Source organism: Harmonia axyridis, chromosome 7 (assembly GCF_914767665.1).
Source record: "Harmonia axyridis chromosome 7, icHarAxyr1.1, whole genome shotgun sequence".
NCBI classification, from domain to species: domain Eukaryota; kingdom Metazoa; phylum Arthropoda; class Insecta; order Coleoptera; family Coccinellidae; genus Harmonia; species Harmonia axyridis.
In genome coordinates this window covers 8953921-8972703 of record NC_059507.1, presented here as the reverse complement: position 1 = coordinate 8972703, position 18783 = coordinate 8953921, and the positions used below count along the sequence as shown (strand labels likewise).

Below are 18783 nucleotides of genomic sequence, written 5' to 3'. Positions count from 1 at the left end.
TACAGGACTCCACTGGTGAAAGGCCGAAAATGAGCCGCATGATTTTTTTCTGTGCGATGAATGCACGATGACTCGAGGAGGATCCTCCCCATAACACGATGTTGTAGTTAAGGTGAGAGTAGGCCAAAGAATAATAGACGCAAATTAGAGATTCCTCCGAAAGGACTTGCTTGAGACGTCTAATTGCGAAAAATGCACTACTCAATCTCGAACATACTGAGTCAACGTGGTTCCTCCAACTTAGGACACCGTCAACCTGCAGTCCAAGAAACCTCACACATTCGGAACACTTCAACTCACCCGACGGAAGCTCCAAGATTAACTGGCGACCCATATCCCGCGACTGAAAGTACAAAAGATCGGTTTTATTGACATTCAGAATTATCGAGTTACGAAAACACCAATCAGTGAAACATCGCACCAAAAGTTCACACCTGGCTGTGAGTTCAATCAGACTTGATGCGGAAATTATAAAGGATGTATCGTCAGCAAACAAAACTATCTTGATATGGGCCAACATTGCTGAATACATCATGACGTGAAGAGGAAGATCATTGATAAACAGAATGAATAATAGAGGTCCCAATACAGAACCCTGCGGGACCCCCAATTCAACTGGATATCTGGAAGATTCCTGTTGTCCTATGCGGACATAGAAATACCTACCATTCAAAAAATCCTTGACCCACTCAAGAAAAACACCCCTGAATCCAAGGCTGTATAACTTAGCCAGAATGAACTCAAAATTAAGGCAGTCAAATGCTCTTGATTCATCGAAAAAGAGCCCTGCAACATAGGATCCGCCATCAAGGCAGTCGTAAACAAAACTAAGTAAATCACAAGCAGCTGTATTGGTCGATCTGTTGAGTCGGAAGCCGTGTTGGCTTTCAGTAATTAATGAAAACCTGTTCAAATAATCCAACATTCTATTGAATACCAATTTCTCTATGACTTTCGATAAAGTGCTCAAAAGAGATATGGGACGATAATTTGAAATGTCGTTAACAGCATTCTTCTTGTGTACGGGGATAACCTTCGCGATTTTCAAGACACTAGGAAATTTACCCGAACTGATCGACAAGTTAATCAGGTGGGCGAGATGCTCCGAGATCTGAGGTGAAAGAACTTTCAAAACTTTAATCGAAATCATATCGAATCCGCAGCTATTTTTGTTCTTAAAGTTATTTATAACGGCATAAACTTCATCGGCAACCACCGGAAAAAAAAAGAAATTTCGAGCTGATAGTGGCTCAGTTGTACAGGAGCCAGACAAACTATCTTGAAAATGCTGACTCAAACTCGAAGAACAAATATTGGAAAAATATTCACCGAAAATATCAGCTACCTCTCGTTCATCACAATAATTTCTCCCGTTTACATTTAAATTGATGTTACTATGGCAGCTCTTGCTGGCAGTCTCCTTCCGAACAAGATTCCATATTGTTTTAACTTTGTTGCTAGAACACTCTACGAGATCTTTATGAAAATTTAATTTGGTTTGGTTCAGCAAATTTTTGTACTCCCTCTTTTTTGAAAGGTAAAGTTCTCTAGCCCTTTCAGATTTCAATTGTTGAAATAGCCAATGAGTATTTTTCAATTCACGATTAGCCACTCTTACCTCTTCAGTTATCCACAGTGCTTTCCGGTTGTTCAAAATTTTTTTCTTCTTGATAGGACAAGCTGAGTTCAACAGAAACTCCAGAACATCGAAGAACCGCTTGAAACCGTCGTTAGGATCAGTATCATATACGTCTTCAAATGACGTAGAAGAAGCCATAGAGGCGAGATTAAAAAGATTATTACCTGAAAGTGACCTGAATGTGCGAATCTCGCCCGTAGTGGGAACCCTCATGGTGTCCGTGATGACAGATACAATTACAGCCTTGTGATCTCCAATACCAGCATCAGCAACCCTATCAGTCAAAAGCTCCCTATCAATATTCGTCAGGATATAATCGATTTTGGAAGATGACGTTATTCCGTGAATATTGGTGAATATCCTAGTGGCTTCCAAGGAACTGATACTCAGACCAAATTCCAAGAGAAGGCAATCTAAATGTCTGTGGGATTTGAAGTAATCAATATTAAGATCTCCACAAATAAAAACTGATATTGACCCTGTGTAACAATAATTAAGAACATAAGTAAACATTTTACAGAATAATTCAATATCACCAGTAGGAGGCCTATAGACACTTACCACACAAATGCTTTTAGACATATATTTTAAATTGATTGCACAAAACTCGCAATGCATCTCTAGCGAGAATTCTTCAATTTGAGGAATATTCTTAAATTGTTGTGTATTTTTTAAGTAAATTACCGTTCCCCCATGCATTCTTGTAGGACGACAATATGAGGCGGCCAAAACATAATTTTCAAGGTTCATGAAAGCAATCTCTATTTTATCACACCAATGCTCAGCAATGGACAAAATATCAGGTTTCTCGAGATCAGTGAAGACTTCGAGTTGGTTGATTTTATTAGAAATACCCTGAGCATTCAACTGAACAATTATTAAATTGTCGAGTGAAGGATTACCCTCAGGAACCTTTACATATTTTAAATTATTCCCTAAGGGGCTATGCTGGATTGACGACGCTTCATAAAAAACTTATTTACAGCAACGCCTTCTGGCCAAAAGTTAGGATCCAAGACCTTTTGAAGAAGCTCAGCTGGTAAAGTGACTTTGAATGACGAGTAAATCTCGGGTCTTCTAGAAATTAATTTTTCACATGTCACATTAGGTATAAGTTCACCAAAGAAATCCTTCAATTCATCATTGGTAGTTGAAGGACTGAGACGCGAGACGTGTAAATGTGCAACATGTTCTTTAGGGACCACTTTTAGGTTACTAGATGTTGATGTACCCACTATTGGCTTCAATACTCTTCTGGATGATGCAACATTCTTGGATACCAAAGCAGCAGTATGACTAGCTGGTCCAATGGGATGGTTGCGTTTCTTTTTCTTGCCAGATGTGACCAGAGTCCACTGGGAACTCTCGGAAGAGACATCATTTTTGATTCTTCCATTCGTCTCCGCCACTGCTCTGTTATTCACGGCAATTTCCTTGTCTTTCTGAGTCATAATCGTATTAGACTGTATTGCATGCGATTCAGATGGGCCCGCAACGGAATTCCCAATATGTGGAATCTCGGAAACACTCATGTCAGCTGTTTCTGCGATAACGTTTTTGTTCGTTGAAAGAACGCATATTTCTTTCTTTAGTTCTTGGATTTGTTTAGATTGACTTTCTAACATAGTTTTCAAAGTATCAATTTCTTTTAAGAAAACTGTAGATAATTCACTCACAATTTCCATCCTCATAGCGGCTAAGGTCTCCTTAGTGACAGTATATTAGCAACAGTATATTAGCAACAGGTCGAAATGGCCACTAGAAAATTTAGATCAACGTGGCTTTAGTAATTGAAGTGTGATGAAGGTGCATACAATTTCGACACGTTTACATCATAGGTATGAAGCTGATATTCAGTCATTGTCATTCGAGACAATACAACAATCAAAATACCTTCGTGATGCGATATCGAATAGACTAGTGTTCGCTTTCAATGGCTGAGTGAGGATACTCACACTACTGCTTGATAGTCGATTCCTAATATTAGTTGCTGTCCAAACAGGGGATGGGTTTTAAGAGCAATCGGTTGATAATAAATGTGACAATTACAATCCTTTGAATGCCAGCAATTTAATAGCTATAATGAATGACAATAATAATTTCTCCTTTGAAGAATTAAGTACTTAGGATCGTTTCCACCTCAATTGTTTTCAAAATAACATGAATTTCACGAAAGTAGAAATATAATGGAACACAAAACTGGCAATACTGATAACCAAGGTTCCTAGAGAGTTATATCCGGGAACTCTTTGTTGAATAGGCATGTTGCTTCAAATATGACGACTTGATTTATTCAATTTGACGATGAACAAATCGAATTCTGCAGAAATATAATTCCAAAAGAGAAGCCCCCAGAACTCAATTCTCACTCAGAATTTGAAATGGCTGAAATCTACATCAATTAAAGATTAATGTAGACGTCATATGATAAGTACACCGGCTTATTATGACAATCAAAATCGTCGTTTGGGTTCTGACGTATGACTGTGGTGTTGAAGGAAACGAAACAGCCAATGAACTTGCAAAAAGTGTATCAAGGTTAACACCTGCCGGACCTGAACCTTTCTGTGGGCTAGAGAAAGACCAAAATAAGGCAACAGTCCAGCAATGGGAGTTGAATAACAGGATAACCCACTGGACAAACACTTCTGGACCTACTCAAGCCAAGAAATTCGAGATGATTTCACCTACCTACGCCAGAAAACTCTTGAAGCTGTCACGAGCCGAGCTTCGAGTGATGGTGGGACTGCTGATGGGGCACTCTCGGTACAAACATCTTTTGTACCGTATGGGAAAGCCAGCAGATGAGATTTGCATGCTCTGTGGATCAGAAGCAGAAACAGCTGAAAACATGGTATGCAAGTATCTAGAGCTTCTTCTTCTTCTTCGGGTGCCTATTCGTTCCGAATATTGGCGATCATCCTGGATATGATAACTTTATTTATTTATTTATCTAGAGCTGGCTGGCCTAAAAACCATTCATGAGGGGCAGCTGGTCTTGGATACCCGTGAGGTAATGCCCAAGGCACCTAAGGAAGTTGTCAGTTTTATCAACGCCATTGACGACCTCCTTGGGTTTCAATGAATGAGTAGGGTAGAGAACAAAAGATCTATATGGTCGCAGTTCCCGGAAGGCTTACCGAGCCACAACGACCCTAGTTCAAATAATAATAATAATTATTATATTTCATTTTTCCATGGACATTCTATCAGTCCTTCGATAAAACACAGGAGTGAAAAAGTTTGCAAATAAAACTTATTTTTTCAAAGCAAACTGTTGAAATTTATTGTGAAAAATAAAATGAGGGTTTTAAATTTGATCTCTCTGTAGCTATGAAGAATCAAGAATCATCAACTTGTCATCTTTGAAGCTACTTAACACTCTAATGAACTTTCCAGGATATAACTACGTAGGAATTTTTCATTTTATTTTGAGGTCCTGAAATTACAGAACCATATTCATTCTCATTAATTCTTGGACACCCAGCATAAGGACATCTACGAGACGCCTATGAATCTGAGATAGATTTAAATTGTAGACAGTTAATTCAAATCTCCTCCAATAAGCCGTATATCCATGTAGGTAGTGGTATATGAAATGTAATAATCTCCAGAAGTACCATTTAACATTATATTATCCAACGTATAAGTGAGCAATATTCCCATCAGCTTCATGTGATATTAGCTTCACCTTCATAAATATTAAAGTGAACTACGATTGAAAAATTAATCAGTTCGCGAATTGCCATGACTTCCTTTTTGAATAACGTATGAGCCCGATGAAGATGAGAAAATTACTCATTCCTCCTACAATGAACAACGCGAACGGCATTGCATAAACTCGTTAACAAATCAGGATTACTACATCCGAATGCGTGTGGTCTAGATACCTGGAATTGCGAAGGCCAAAATGGAGCTCGGGCTTGATAATAGGAGATCTACCTGGTTTTGCCAGCTGTTAATTCCTGGAATTGGAATCGAAGACAACGAGCTGCGAATATATATAAACTGCTCGTGAGAAGTTATGAATATTGCATTCATTGCTGTTTTCCCTTCGTGATATTCTTTTCGAAATAAAAATATTTCAACAGTTGTATTCACAATTACGAAAATACAATTATTGAAAAAGAAAAATTATATTCTAGAGATTTCAAAGTTTCATAATTGTGTTTTTCTCCAACGTATGACCACTACATGTATCATTAACTACTAGGTATATTCTCTGCATGCATTTCATCAAGTCAAATCACTCAATTTCTTGCAAATGTTTCGGCAAAAGATATATTGATATTGACAGGCTGCGGCTTGATTAACTCTTGGTCAATGATCTTGGAGATTATGCAAAATGTGGCTTTCTCCAGTAGACCTAGTGGGATCTGTCTGATAGAGCATCATTATCCAGCAAAACGAAATTTTGGCTTCGTGCAATAGTGGGACTACACTGTTGATAACTTCATCATCTTATATCTGAGACCTCATGTTTCTTGAAAGTACTCATGGGAACTCTTCTAGACGAGCGTCTCGATATTAGTTTGTCCTTGAGAAGTGGTCCTTTGACTGTGCTTAGGGAAATTGAAGTACTCGAAGTTGATTTGCCATTCGCAAAAGCTGAGAGGCTGTTTACTCATCAAAATAATAAAAACATGCTTTTAAGGGCATTGTAGCACTTGGTCTACCAATTCTGGGTGCTTGACGAACAGTTAAAGGGAATATGTACCATATCACTGTCTTCCTTACTGGACTGGAAGAAACCATGTACTGATCATTTGGTCATAGAAGACCGTTACTTCACGGAACATGCTTTGGGCATAAAATTTGGACAAGAAAGGATCAAAGCTTCTTGAACCCATTCCTGATACTGGAGTCCATTTGAACTAAGGAACTGGAAAGCGAACTGCTGAACATCCATCAACCACTGCAAGAACTGAAGCTTCTTGATAATTTCATTCGTTTCCACTTCACTCAATGGCCTAATGATCGCAAAGCCCAAGATGAGCATTTTCAGAAAAAAATCATCTTTTTCGATGAATCTCACTATCACCTAGAAGGCCCTGTGAATAAGCAAATCTCCTACCTCTGGGTTCAGAGAACTCACATGTTGTTGTAGATAAGCCGATGTTTCTACAAGAAGTAACTGTAAGGGGCAGTTTTGTCTTTTTCTTCGAAAATGAGAAGACGTCGTCATGTTCAATGGAATGCGTTATCGTTCTTAACTCAACCAAATTTGATCGCCAAAATTCAATAGGTAGGCACGGAAAACATTTGCTTCCAACATGATGGGCCTCTTGCCTTATGTCCAAAATAAACATCGATCTTTTGCGTACCTTTTTTCAATATCTGATAATTAATCGAAATGCTGACGTCAGTTGGCCACCTCGCAGCTGTGATTTGACTCCGTTGGACTATTTTTTGTAGAGATCCGTTCGTTAGGCATAATTATCACGCTATCGATCCAGAAAGGACTGATGCCTTGAAACACGAAATCGAAATCGCTATTCATGAGATTAAGCTACAAAAAATCGACAAGGTACTGAAACATTAGGTTGAACCTTTCTGGAATTGTACATCTAGTCGAGGTGGTCATCTGAATGATATTATTTTTCATTCGTGAATGTTAAGGTTGAATCTGTCCAATAAAACTCTGAAGGTATATTCATTGATTTTTTTTACCTATATAGCCGTTGAAAAACGTAAATTTCAAATGGTCCATTCTGTAGATAAAACATTCACATAATTATTGTTTCGACGTAAAAACCTTTCAAAAGTTGATTAGAGGAACGGCAATTCATACTGACAATAAAAATTACCGTACAAATTTGCAATAATTAATTGAATTCCAAGTTCATCACGCAACACGGACATTGAATGAATAACCTCAAATAACTTTGTTCGAAATGAAAAATTATTCATTCGGTCCCATTTTGAATTTTTCATGAAACAAATTTCATTCGGTAGATCCAGAGACTTTTGTTTCCTACAATGGACGTTTACTGATGGTAACAATTATATTCGGTTGCTAAATTGCAGCCATTGTTCAACTGTCTGCAGATGCATATAGTTGAATTCAACCATTGTCTGTGAGCATAACGAACACTATGCTCAAAGAGTATGAAACAAAACGAGAGGTTGACGTTTATTTCTCAGGCGGTATTCCAATTTTTAAGGAATATATTATAGTGCTTCTGAATAGGAGACAAATTACGTTTTGAACCTCCCATTGAAGCAGATTTCGAGTACATAATTTTATAACGACTTCGAGGCACATTCTCGATGTGAAGTGTTTTCAATAATATAGTTTCATTTCATTTGATTATTCATTTCTTCTCATTTGACGTTGATAAATTTCATCCATACTATGTAAACATTTTTGGAAGGTTCAAATTTTTTCTACGTTTTTTCCAAGGAATCAAGGGTTTACCATTTTGACCAAAATTCGGTTTTCTAGCATGTCACTGTTCAGGTTGATTGAGTAAAAGCTAACAGAATCAAATACTTCAGTTTCTCGTTCTGGAAGAATCGAATATAAGCAAGGTTCATGAAATTCCCTCAAAAAATTCCGAAAACTCTTCCATTAATATATTCGATTAGAATATGTATTACGGATCTTAAATATTCCTATTCTGAGCTTTCTAGAGTTATCATATTTTGGAGTGAAAAAATTGTCGTACGAACAGTTCGAGTTCAGTTGCTGAGAAAATAAAGGTCCCAAAAAGCAGCACTTGTCCATTAACTTATATAATCACTTTCCAGAGGAAATTAAATTAAGCAAAAACTTTAAAAACATCTCAGACTTCTGCTTCTGCCAGTGTTTTTACACTGTCGACGAATTCATGGCAGATAATTTGAAATGAATGTTGCTGCCTCGTTCATTTCTTTCAAATTGTATTTCGTTCTTTTTTTTTATTCTTGATTGCTGTTTTGTGAATTTTGTGAAGATTTATTTGATGAATTTAATTGAGTTTGTATCAGTACGAAGAAAGAGTAATACGGTGCTTCTTCGATAAGGTTTCTTGTGCCAGATATTCTTTCTCATGGTGAGAAATCCATTTTATTTCTATATCAAGACATGCTACACAACTTTACCGATATATTCTTTGTTCAATAATTTCATTCAGTGTTAAAAAAAGGAAAAATAAGCTGTGATCACCGCTCTCAATTCAGAAGATCAACAAATTTTTTTTATATGGAATTTAATTACCTCACGAAATGAATGAAGATGATCATGAGAGCAGCTGACAATATTGTGTTGTCTTGACTGATAGAATACAGGATTATGAGCAATTTCTATAAATTGGCGTACAACTATACTTTCGCCGGTTTTTTTACGATATTTGAGGCTATATTGTTTCAGTCGGTTTCAACAACTCATAATACACTACGCTGAGCTTGTTCTCGCAATATACTGATCATGACCTTGGAACCGTGAATATTTGATTGGCCTCAACGTGGAATAACGGCCCCATCATAGGTATCCGAGAGCATTCGATAAGCCTCAGCCGCAGATTTTTTCATATTAAAGCAGAAACCTTCCTCAAATGAAGATAATTTGGCTCGTAAGCTACATGTCTCGTTGAAAATGGTAAACGTTAAATGCTCCAGATGGTTAGAAGGAAAAGTCTATTTCAACAACAAACAGAATGAACCATCTTCTTTATTCAAATTCGAGAGTTAGGGGTTTTCGTGCAGAGGGATGAAATGATATGATGTTAGTTTTAAGTAAACAAATGTATCCCTCAGGAACAAAATGGTTGGGTTCAAGCGAGTTCCCAAAGTCTTCATTTTTCAATCCCTGTTTCTACCTCTGTTTCCTTTTCAGTGTTACAGGGTTAATATTCAATTGAGAAATGAAGTGCGATAGAAGGAAAGTCAAAGTATTATATCATCGGCGAGTTGATGTGAAGTAATAGTATATTGTGCAACAAGTGGGGAAAAATCCAACTTTTCTCGCGAGCGTGGAAGTTTGTGGCACGAGCCTGAAAGGGAGAGCCGCAAACACACGAGCGAGAAAAGGACTTTTCCTACAACTGCTATGAGAAGTAGCGTATTCTTCATAACTTATTCAATTTCAAAACTATGTATTGCTCATAATGTGGGAAATATTATTTCTCACGACACTTTGCCCACACCTCGATTGGTAGACCAATGGAATTGGGCTTTTGAGTTTTTTCTATGGAAACGCAATAAATTAGCACATACTGTCAACGAAGGCCATTTTGATTTGAATCAAGTCCATATCTTTAATTACTGATACTTGTGCAGTTGTAGGAAAATTTTAGTGTGCAACATGTGGATAAAGTCCTTTTCTCGATCATGTGTTGGCGGCACTCGCCTTCCACACTCGCGAGAAAAGTTTGACTTTCCCCACTTGTTGCACAATATGCTAATTCTCCACATGTTGCACACTATACTTTTCCTACAACAGCACAAAATTCAATAATTCAAGTAATGGACTTGATTCAAATCAAAATGGCCTTCGTTGACAGTATGTGCTAATTTATTGCGTTTCCATAGAAACATTCAAAAGCCCAATTTCATTGGTCTACCAAGCGAGGTGTGGGCAAAGTGCCGCGAGAAATAATATTTCCCACAGTATGAGCAATACATAGTTTTGAAATTGAGTAAGCTGTGAAGAATACGCTTCTTTCCATAGCAGTTGTAGAAAATATAATATTTCACAACCCTGTTGTTTTCTTCAGAATCTCCTAAAAGCCTAACCCCTTTACGTCCTGGTCTTCGAGAACCTACCCAATATACGATACTGTTCGTTCCCGAAGATCTTCGCATTCGCAGGCTTATCCCAAATATAAAAACACTGAGTTGTGATGCTTGCACCATATCCTTTCAATTTTGTTATTAGAGAGAGAGGCCGTGAAATCCAATAGAATAATATATTTCCAGATTGGTTGCTGTGGAGCAGATGGTGCACGAGATTATTTGAACCTGCAGCAGCCATTGCCTAACGAATGCAGGGACACAGTAACCGGAAATCCCTTCTTTCATGGTTGCGTTGCGGAACTGACGTGGTTCTTCGAGAGCAAATGTAATTGGGTCGCTGGCATTGTTCTGACAGTCTGCTTCTTCCATGTGAGTATAGAATTAAGTATGCCATATAGTTCTATGGGAAAAATAGTGCTTTGTCCATTCAACTTTTCCAAATGAAAGAGTTTAAGTTTAAAGCGTCTGAGTCTTCTGACCTCGAAGAAGCAAATTCATGAAGTATAATCATCCGAAATAGCGATTCAGAACGAAATATATACACATGGTCCGGCAACAGTGGCTCGTTGGTCCATATCTAAAGTTGGGTAGTGAGAGTAATATAGATATACAGTGTATAAAATTTTAATCATTAAAAATTTAATGCGATAGTTTCCTCGTAGTCCTTCGGAAATTCGGAAAAATGTATATTATATACCTCTATCTCGATCCTTAAGAGATATACAGGGTGTTGAAGTTCACAAGAAAATATCATTTTCATGCAATATCTTCTATAAAAAAGTTTGGATTCGAACGGAATTTTGTATACCTACCCTACTCCCTAAGGGCCATTTTATGAAGATATTTTTGATTTTGGGGCAACACCAGTGGCGTGCAATTCGGTCACATCTCAATTATTTCGAAGAAAAAAGTTTGTCACTGTTATTTTTAAGGAATAAATAAGTCAATTTCGAATTGCTAGTTTTATTTCGAGTTGAATTTGTTTTCACAGAACAAAATTCAAAGTTTCTGCTTCAGTGATAATTAGATTTTTTGAAAGACGTGCTGGCTAGAAATTGGCTACAAATAAAATAGAAAATTTATTGAAAATCAAAAGGTAACGAAAAAAGATATGATATCACAACATATGTTCTAAATGCAGACCGTCAGCCACGACACATTTCTGACAACGGCAAACTAATGAATTAACTGAATCTTTCATAATTTCCTGATTTTGCCTCATCTCAACGTGGACATCTTTTATTCGCTGGATCAGCTTGTCGCGGGTTGTCACGGGACTACTATAAACTTTTTCTTAAATGTAACAAACAATCAAATCGATTGTTTCAAGATATCTCTCCGAGATATTACCGAATTCAGTTCGTGGCTGACTAAATTATGAATTTGTAGCCAATTTCGAGTTAGCACGTCTTTCGAAAAAATAATAATCTCTGGATCTGGAATTTCAAATTTTGTTCTGTAAAAGCAAATTATACTCCAAATTGAACAAGCAGTTCGATATTGCTTCATTCATTCCTTCAAAAAAACAGCGGTATACTTTTCTCCGAAATAATTGACATGTGACCGAATAGCACGCTACTGGTGTTTCCCGAAAATCAAAAATATCTTCATAAAATAGCCCTTAGGGAGTAGGGTAGGCATGCAAATTTCGTTTGAATTCAAGCTTTTTTATGGAAGCTATTGCATAAAAATTATTTTTTCTTGTATACTTCAACATCCTGTATCTTTCTTAGGGATCGAGATAGAGGTATACAGGGTGAGTCTTTGACTTGTACATATATTTCAACCCAAGATTCCTGAGGTCAAAAGAAACACTTTTTTCCTTTACCATTTTTTCCGATTCGGCCCGGTTAAAAAGATACAGGCTGTTGAAAATCGTTAAAAAAATGTGATTTTCGGCTATATCTCGTAAATGGTTGTATCGAAGGAAATGATTTTTGAAATATAGCTGTTTTTTGATGTGATACATCTTATCCGAACACAAGATTCCATACACATTCTTCTGTTTCTTTATTATGAACACAACATCCCATAAAAATACCAGAAATTCGAAGAAACCAACTCTTAAGAGTAATTTGAACCTTCATTGAAGAATATTTGGCTAATTTGAAAAATAAAAGTATACTTCATGTTTTCTCGTACAAAGCGCCGTTTTCGAATAACTTGATCTTAAAAAAAAAAATTATCTGTGAAATTCAAAAAATTGGGTACTTTGGCTGAATGCAACTCTGTTCTGTTGTGGAAAAAAAACCACAGAAATGAATATTTACTATGTCATGTCTCAGATTTTAGAATTGAAGTACTAGCCAACTTAGTTTGAAAATGAAGTTGTAAAAGTGAATAAGCTCACCTCGACTCCTCGATTTGATTAAAAATTACTGAGCTTTGGCACAGCTCTGATAATAAGAAGATACTTCACTAAAATCAACATTCTTTTTGAAAAGTCCAGATTATTCATAAAGCCCATGTTTAAAAAAGTTTTCACAAAATAGTCCCATTATAATGACAACAATCAATATCTCACTAAAGACTGCTGCTATCGAACAATACTGTATTCTTCTTCGGCTCATTCAAACTCACATCGAAACATACCACTAGGACTAGGTACATACTAGACAAATTTTCATGTGATTGAGATTGAATACTTTTATTCTTTTGCTATTCCATAAATTCATCCTAAGAGCATATGATTGACATACTTCCAAGAGGGCCATAATTGTTTTAATGTGAAAACAAATTAGGTGAGTTGAAAGAAACTGGATATTCTATTGTGGATATTTAAATTGAATACTTCTCATTTATTTTCAATGCCAAAATCAAGATGAATTGAGTAGTAAAGTTGGCTATAATGTAGGTACACATTTAGAACAAATTTGATTAAAGTGGAGTCTAACTTTTTCCATTGATTACAGAACCAGAATATTTTACATATTTCCATATTTTCATACTGATGGCTTCAAAAATATTGATGCATTTCAATATTTTCATGAGATAGTTGGAACAAATCAAATGCTTCATTTCATAACAAATATCTTATAACAATAACAGTGTAAACTGTAAATGAAAATTTTAGGTTAGAACATAGATTATTCGAACCGAACTGCTGTGTTTATATTTGGCATCACTCGAAATTTGAAATTTAAACTTAAAACCACAGATTACTATAGTCTGTGTTAGAACTTTCATTAATTATTTATTTGAGATTTTAAGGTTAAATGCCAATTCTTGTAAACAACGATATCATATAAATGAAATGAATGGATATGAGTATCAGAGCTAATATGGGTGGTAGCGAGCTCAATTCGTTATAATTATCGAAAATGAAATAGAAATCAAGAGAAGAATATTTAATCTTTAGCGTCAACGAAATTGGAATAACTCATTTATTTTATTATAAACACTGCTTTGTTCAACAAATGGAATGTTGAACGTGAGTTTATGATGGTTTTCCTAATTTAGTAGCTTATTTCCAAGGTTCAAAAGGTATATCTTATGCTTGAGAAAACTTCAGTGTTCCGGTTTTCAGGGGTGAATTAGCTCATTTTGAAAATTTAAAATGGCTATATCTTTTTAACAGGGTCGAATCGGAAAAAATGGTAAATGAAAAAAGTATTTCTTTTGACCTCAGGAACCTTCGGTTAAAATATATGTACAAGTCAAAGACTCACCCTGTATAGTATACATTTTTCCGAATCAGCACAACGAGGAGAATATCCCATTAAATTTTTAACGATTAAAACTGATACACCCTGTATATACAAGGTTAGAACTATTTAGAGGAGCACTACAAAGATATCGAAAAATGTTGGAAATACAGGATGGCTTAAATTACAAGAAAGTTGCGTTATTCAGGGATGAGTGTGTTGGTGTGAACAGATCTGAAATATCTCCAATGGTTCCCGAGATATCTAGAAAAACTAAAAGTCGAGATTTTCTTTTTTTCTGTATAACTCATTTGTTTCTGGAGATAACCTCACGAAATTCGTTTTGTAGTCATCATCCAATGTAGTGATTCTAGTGGTGATTTCTGTTTTCCTTTGATTCAGGGATGATACAGCCACTCTGTATTTCTAACTGTTTTCGATATCCCTGTAGTGCCCCTCTAAATAGTTCTAACCCTGTATTAATTTTTGCAATTTGACTGATGTCTAGAGCTCTACGTGCGTTATCATCCGTCCTAAAAATGAAGCTATGTTTATTATCGCATTTTAGTTAGAGTTTATAGAAATAAATCGAATCCATACTCAATAGGCTCTTCATTCGTTTGATCCATCTCTTCTATTTTCAAATATCGAATATCAATCCACATTCTGGCGCATGAATAAGAGAATAATAGAGACAATAATCGTGAGGAGATTGAAGAGTAGGCGGTTTTCAAAAATGTAAATAATAAATTCTGATAGGGGAAACCGAGCCTTCAAATAGAATGAATTATAAGTGATACGTCAGATTATCGAACGTATTCCATTAGAAGGTAGCAAGAATTGGAGAGATTCTCCCCTGTTATTTATTCATAGTGTCTCAGCTAGCTCTTATCACAGGAACTGACACGATAGGGTATTAACGTCTATGAATTTGTAATGAGTAGGACCAAACTTGGCATTTAGAAGATATTGAAGTTTGAATAATTAACAGGAAGAGGGGCTATTGAAAGGAGCCCATTAATTGTCAGTCTCTTCTGATGTTGTTTGAAGTGTTAACAGGTGTAAAACTAACTTGACTTTCCACTTTAAGCACGCATAAGAAGGGATCAGTGTCAAATTCCTATATTCAGTTCTGAGGAAATGCTATTTAATTCAGGTGAAATTATATTTATCTTTGGTTCACGGACATTTGCCGCATTAAAATATTAGCGGTAATTTATATAATTCACTTCAGAAAAAGACCTTTCTGGAAATGACTTTTACAGAACCCACCTAGAATACCATCCGAAATTTTTCTAATGCTTTTCTATCAAATAATAACGAAAGTTTTTTTTTCGAGGTATATAACTTTAAGTTGGCATTACTGTTCAAGATGGCGACTGATTTAACAGCTGTCAAATGGTTTATTCTCAGTTTGGTTTGGCGATTCATCATGGATAAACTCACGCCTAAACAACGCTTGCAAATAGTGCAATTTTATTTCGAAAATAATGGTTCTGTGCGGAAAACGTATCGCGCACTACGTCCATTTCATTTTGTTTAGAGATAAAGCGCACTTCTGGTTGAATGGCTACGTCAACAAACAAAACTGCCGCATTTGGAGTGAAGCTAATCCTCAAGTGTATGTCGAAACACCGTTACATCCAGAAAAACTGACTGTTTGGTGCGCTTTATGGGCTGGTGGAATCATTGGTCCGTACTTCTTCAAAAACGATGATGGCCAGAACGTTACAGTCCATGGTGATCGGTATAGAGCCATGATTACTGACTTTTTCATTCCTGAATTGAACAACCATGATGTCCAGGATCTGTGGTTCCAACAAGACGGCGCAACATGTCACACAGTTCGTTCCACAATCGATTTATTGAAAGACACGTTTGGTGACCGCCTAATTTCACGTTTTGGACCTGTGAATTGGCCTCCAAGATCTCGTGATTTAACACCGCTAGACTACTTTCTGTGGGGCTATGTAAAGTCATTGGTCTATGCGGATAAGCCCTAAACCCTTGACCATTTGGAAGACAACATTCGCCGTGTTATTGCCGATATACGGCCACAAATGTTGGAAAAAGTCATCGAAAATTGGACGTCCAGATTGGACTACATCAGAGCCAGCCATGGCGGTCATATGCTAGAAATCATATTTGAAATGTAATGCCACAAGATAATCTTGCGATAAATAAAATTCATGTCAATCGAATAATCCATCGTTGTTTTATTGCAATTTAAAGTTCTATAGCTCTAAAAAAACACCCTTTATAAGAACAAAATTTTTCAATAGTGGAGGTTTCATTTTGTTACAAAAAGAATAAATTTCAAGAGAAACCAATGGATGTTTATTTCATTATGAAGAGGAAGGTAAGTCATTAACGATGTCATTCAACGATGTCAAATTAGCAGCACCAAATCCTTTTCATGAAGTTGCGTATAACCAATTCGCACATTTGCAGATGTAGGTCTCCTATAACTTAACGTCTTGAATCGATTATCAAGTATTGTCATAGACTTCATCTTTCACATGGCCTAAACGAAAAAAATCCAAACGTGTTAAATCACAAGATCTCGGTGGACCCTTCGAAAAATTACACCGCCAAGAAACTTCTTTTACAAAATTGCGATTGTTTCGTTGCTTGTGTGGTAGTGGCATCATCTTTTTGAAAATTAACGTCATCCACAATGATATTTTCCAATTCCTGCAATAAAAATGCCTAATTCCCAAGAAATTCACAAATAGTTTGAAGAAATGATTGAGCAATCTCTCCAGGGAACTAGCGATAAAAATTTCGAAACCAAGTAAGGAGAAGTAGGTTGTTCGATGAGATTCGTCAATAATAAAAATGTCTCATCTTGATGCAAAAGTTGCGAGAAGCTTTCTTTAATATTAAGCCTTTTTGGACTAGTTTGCATTTCCAGCTCTTCGTACAAGAAACTCCATTTAATTTGCAAAATTCAAGACAGATGATTGATATTTCCATCTATTATAAAAAAACTCTATATCAAATGACCCTCACACCTTGAGTGAGTATGGAGAACAATTGTACCAACATCCACAAAATCAATTTTGACACGCATAACATGCAAGCTTCATCATCAATTCATGTAGATACTCTATGGACAGAATGAAAGCTTCATGAAATATAAAAAATATACATGATTGACACTTGCTAATTTGAGGAACTGCGTTATTCGATCAGATTATTCAAAATTCAATTTATTTGACACCATCTGGTCACGTCAGATTATCAATGTCTCTTCGAGTGCAACTGAATAATTAATGAGCACACGTCTCAAGCAGATGAAGTACTCAAATTCAATTACCTACGTAAATGAAATATGACCCCCGGAGAGTATCCTGAATGATATTGAATACCTATCTAAACAATATTATCCAGGATATTTCAGATGCAAGATCCTACAAGAAACGAGAAAATCTTTCGAGTCCTATTTCTTTCATACCGTTATTGTGTAATAACTCTGTGATTTAAACTGTTCATTTATGAATAAACGTTTCTTATTCTTATTGTGCTCTTGGAGATTATAGTTAAAGTGCAAATGTTTCCATTTATCTGAAGTTCGTTAGATATACAGGTTTTTCCAATGAGTGGTCATATTTTGAGCAGCCCGCCATCTTGGCTTGACTTGATATCAAGTCAAGCTCAAGTCAAGTACTTGAACTTTTATTTTATGGAAAGACCGAAAATATACTTTTCAATAAAGAAACATAAATTAAATCACTATACATCATAACAAAATAGAAAATAATAAAAAATTAGAGTTTCTTTATATTGAGAAACCTCCAGGCTTTGTTCGATTTCATAACTTACCATCCCGGATCTCAGATACATGAGGCATCATATAGATTCGTCGTCTAACCTATTGCGGGTTTTTGTAACTGTAAGAGCAGCTCTGGAAAATTGTTTTTCATCGGGAGCTACAAATGCTGGCGTTTATAAAAATCTTTGGCCATTTTGGTCAAGTTTGAAAAGATATTTCTGAAACTACCAAAATTTACCGACAGATTTCATAGAAATGTGAGGAAACTACTGATAAAGTCACAGTGGCGAATGCTTCAGTCTCTCGGCGTTCGAGGAATCCCCTTATTAAGTCCAAGCGCAGACGAGATTGCAGAAATATATGCCGTCCATATCAAGGTCAAGCAATATCAAGTAGCTTGATACCAAGTCAAGCAATAAATATTTAAAGTCAAGTCAAGCTTAAGTATGTAATTTTTCACGAGTTTTATTTCCAAGTCAAGTAGTTGGTTAATATGTCAAGCTACTTTGCTTGATGAATCCCTAGTCGTGAAGCACCTTCTCGGACAACATTATTGAATCTGGTAGAAAATTTTGAGCTTTTGAAACAAGTTAGTGATGTGAAGAATCGAAACTCTGTGGGTCTGCTGTGGCCTGTAGTGTTGACAAAAATTCAGGTTTGTCAATTCGTCGTCGATCAGAAGAATTAAGAAACTGTGATCAATGGTTTTTTTTATGATCAGAATTGGAAAATTTTGATGTGGACGACGTTTATTCTCAAAAATATGGCGCTTTATGCCACACATGCAACAAAACAATCGCAATGTTGCCAGAACAGTTACCTAGCCATTTTATTTCTCGAACAGGTGATTAGAATTAGCGTCCTATATCTTGTCATTTAACATATTTAGACTTTTCTCCTTGGAAAGATAAGGTCTATACCATTTCTCCAAAATCGATTGAAAACCTTGAATATGGAATTAGTGAAGTTGTCGAGTACCCACATACTGCAACAAATATGCGAATTGGTCA

General features: G+C 36.2%; 1 protein-coding gene across 1 annotated transcript in view; it reads left to right on the top strand.

The window, feature by feature from the left end:
* The window catches only part of LOC123684350 (tetraspanin-2A), a 154172-nt gene that overhangs the window by 120216 nt on the left and 15173 nt on the right, over positions 1 to 18783 (top strand). The window contains exon 4 of the mRNA XM_045623579.1: positions 10538 to 10723. Coding sequence (XP_045479535.1) covers positions 10538 to 10723 — 186 coding nt within the window. The remainder of the gene's footprint in view (positions 1 to 10537; positions 10724 to 18783) is intronic.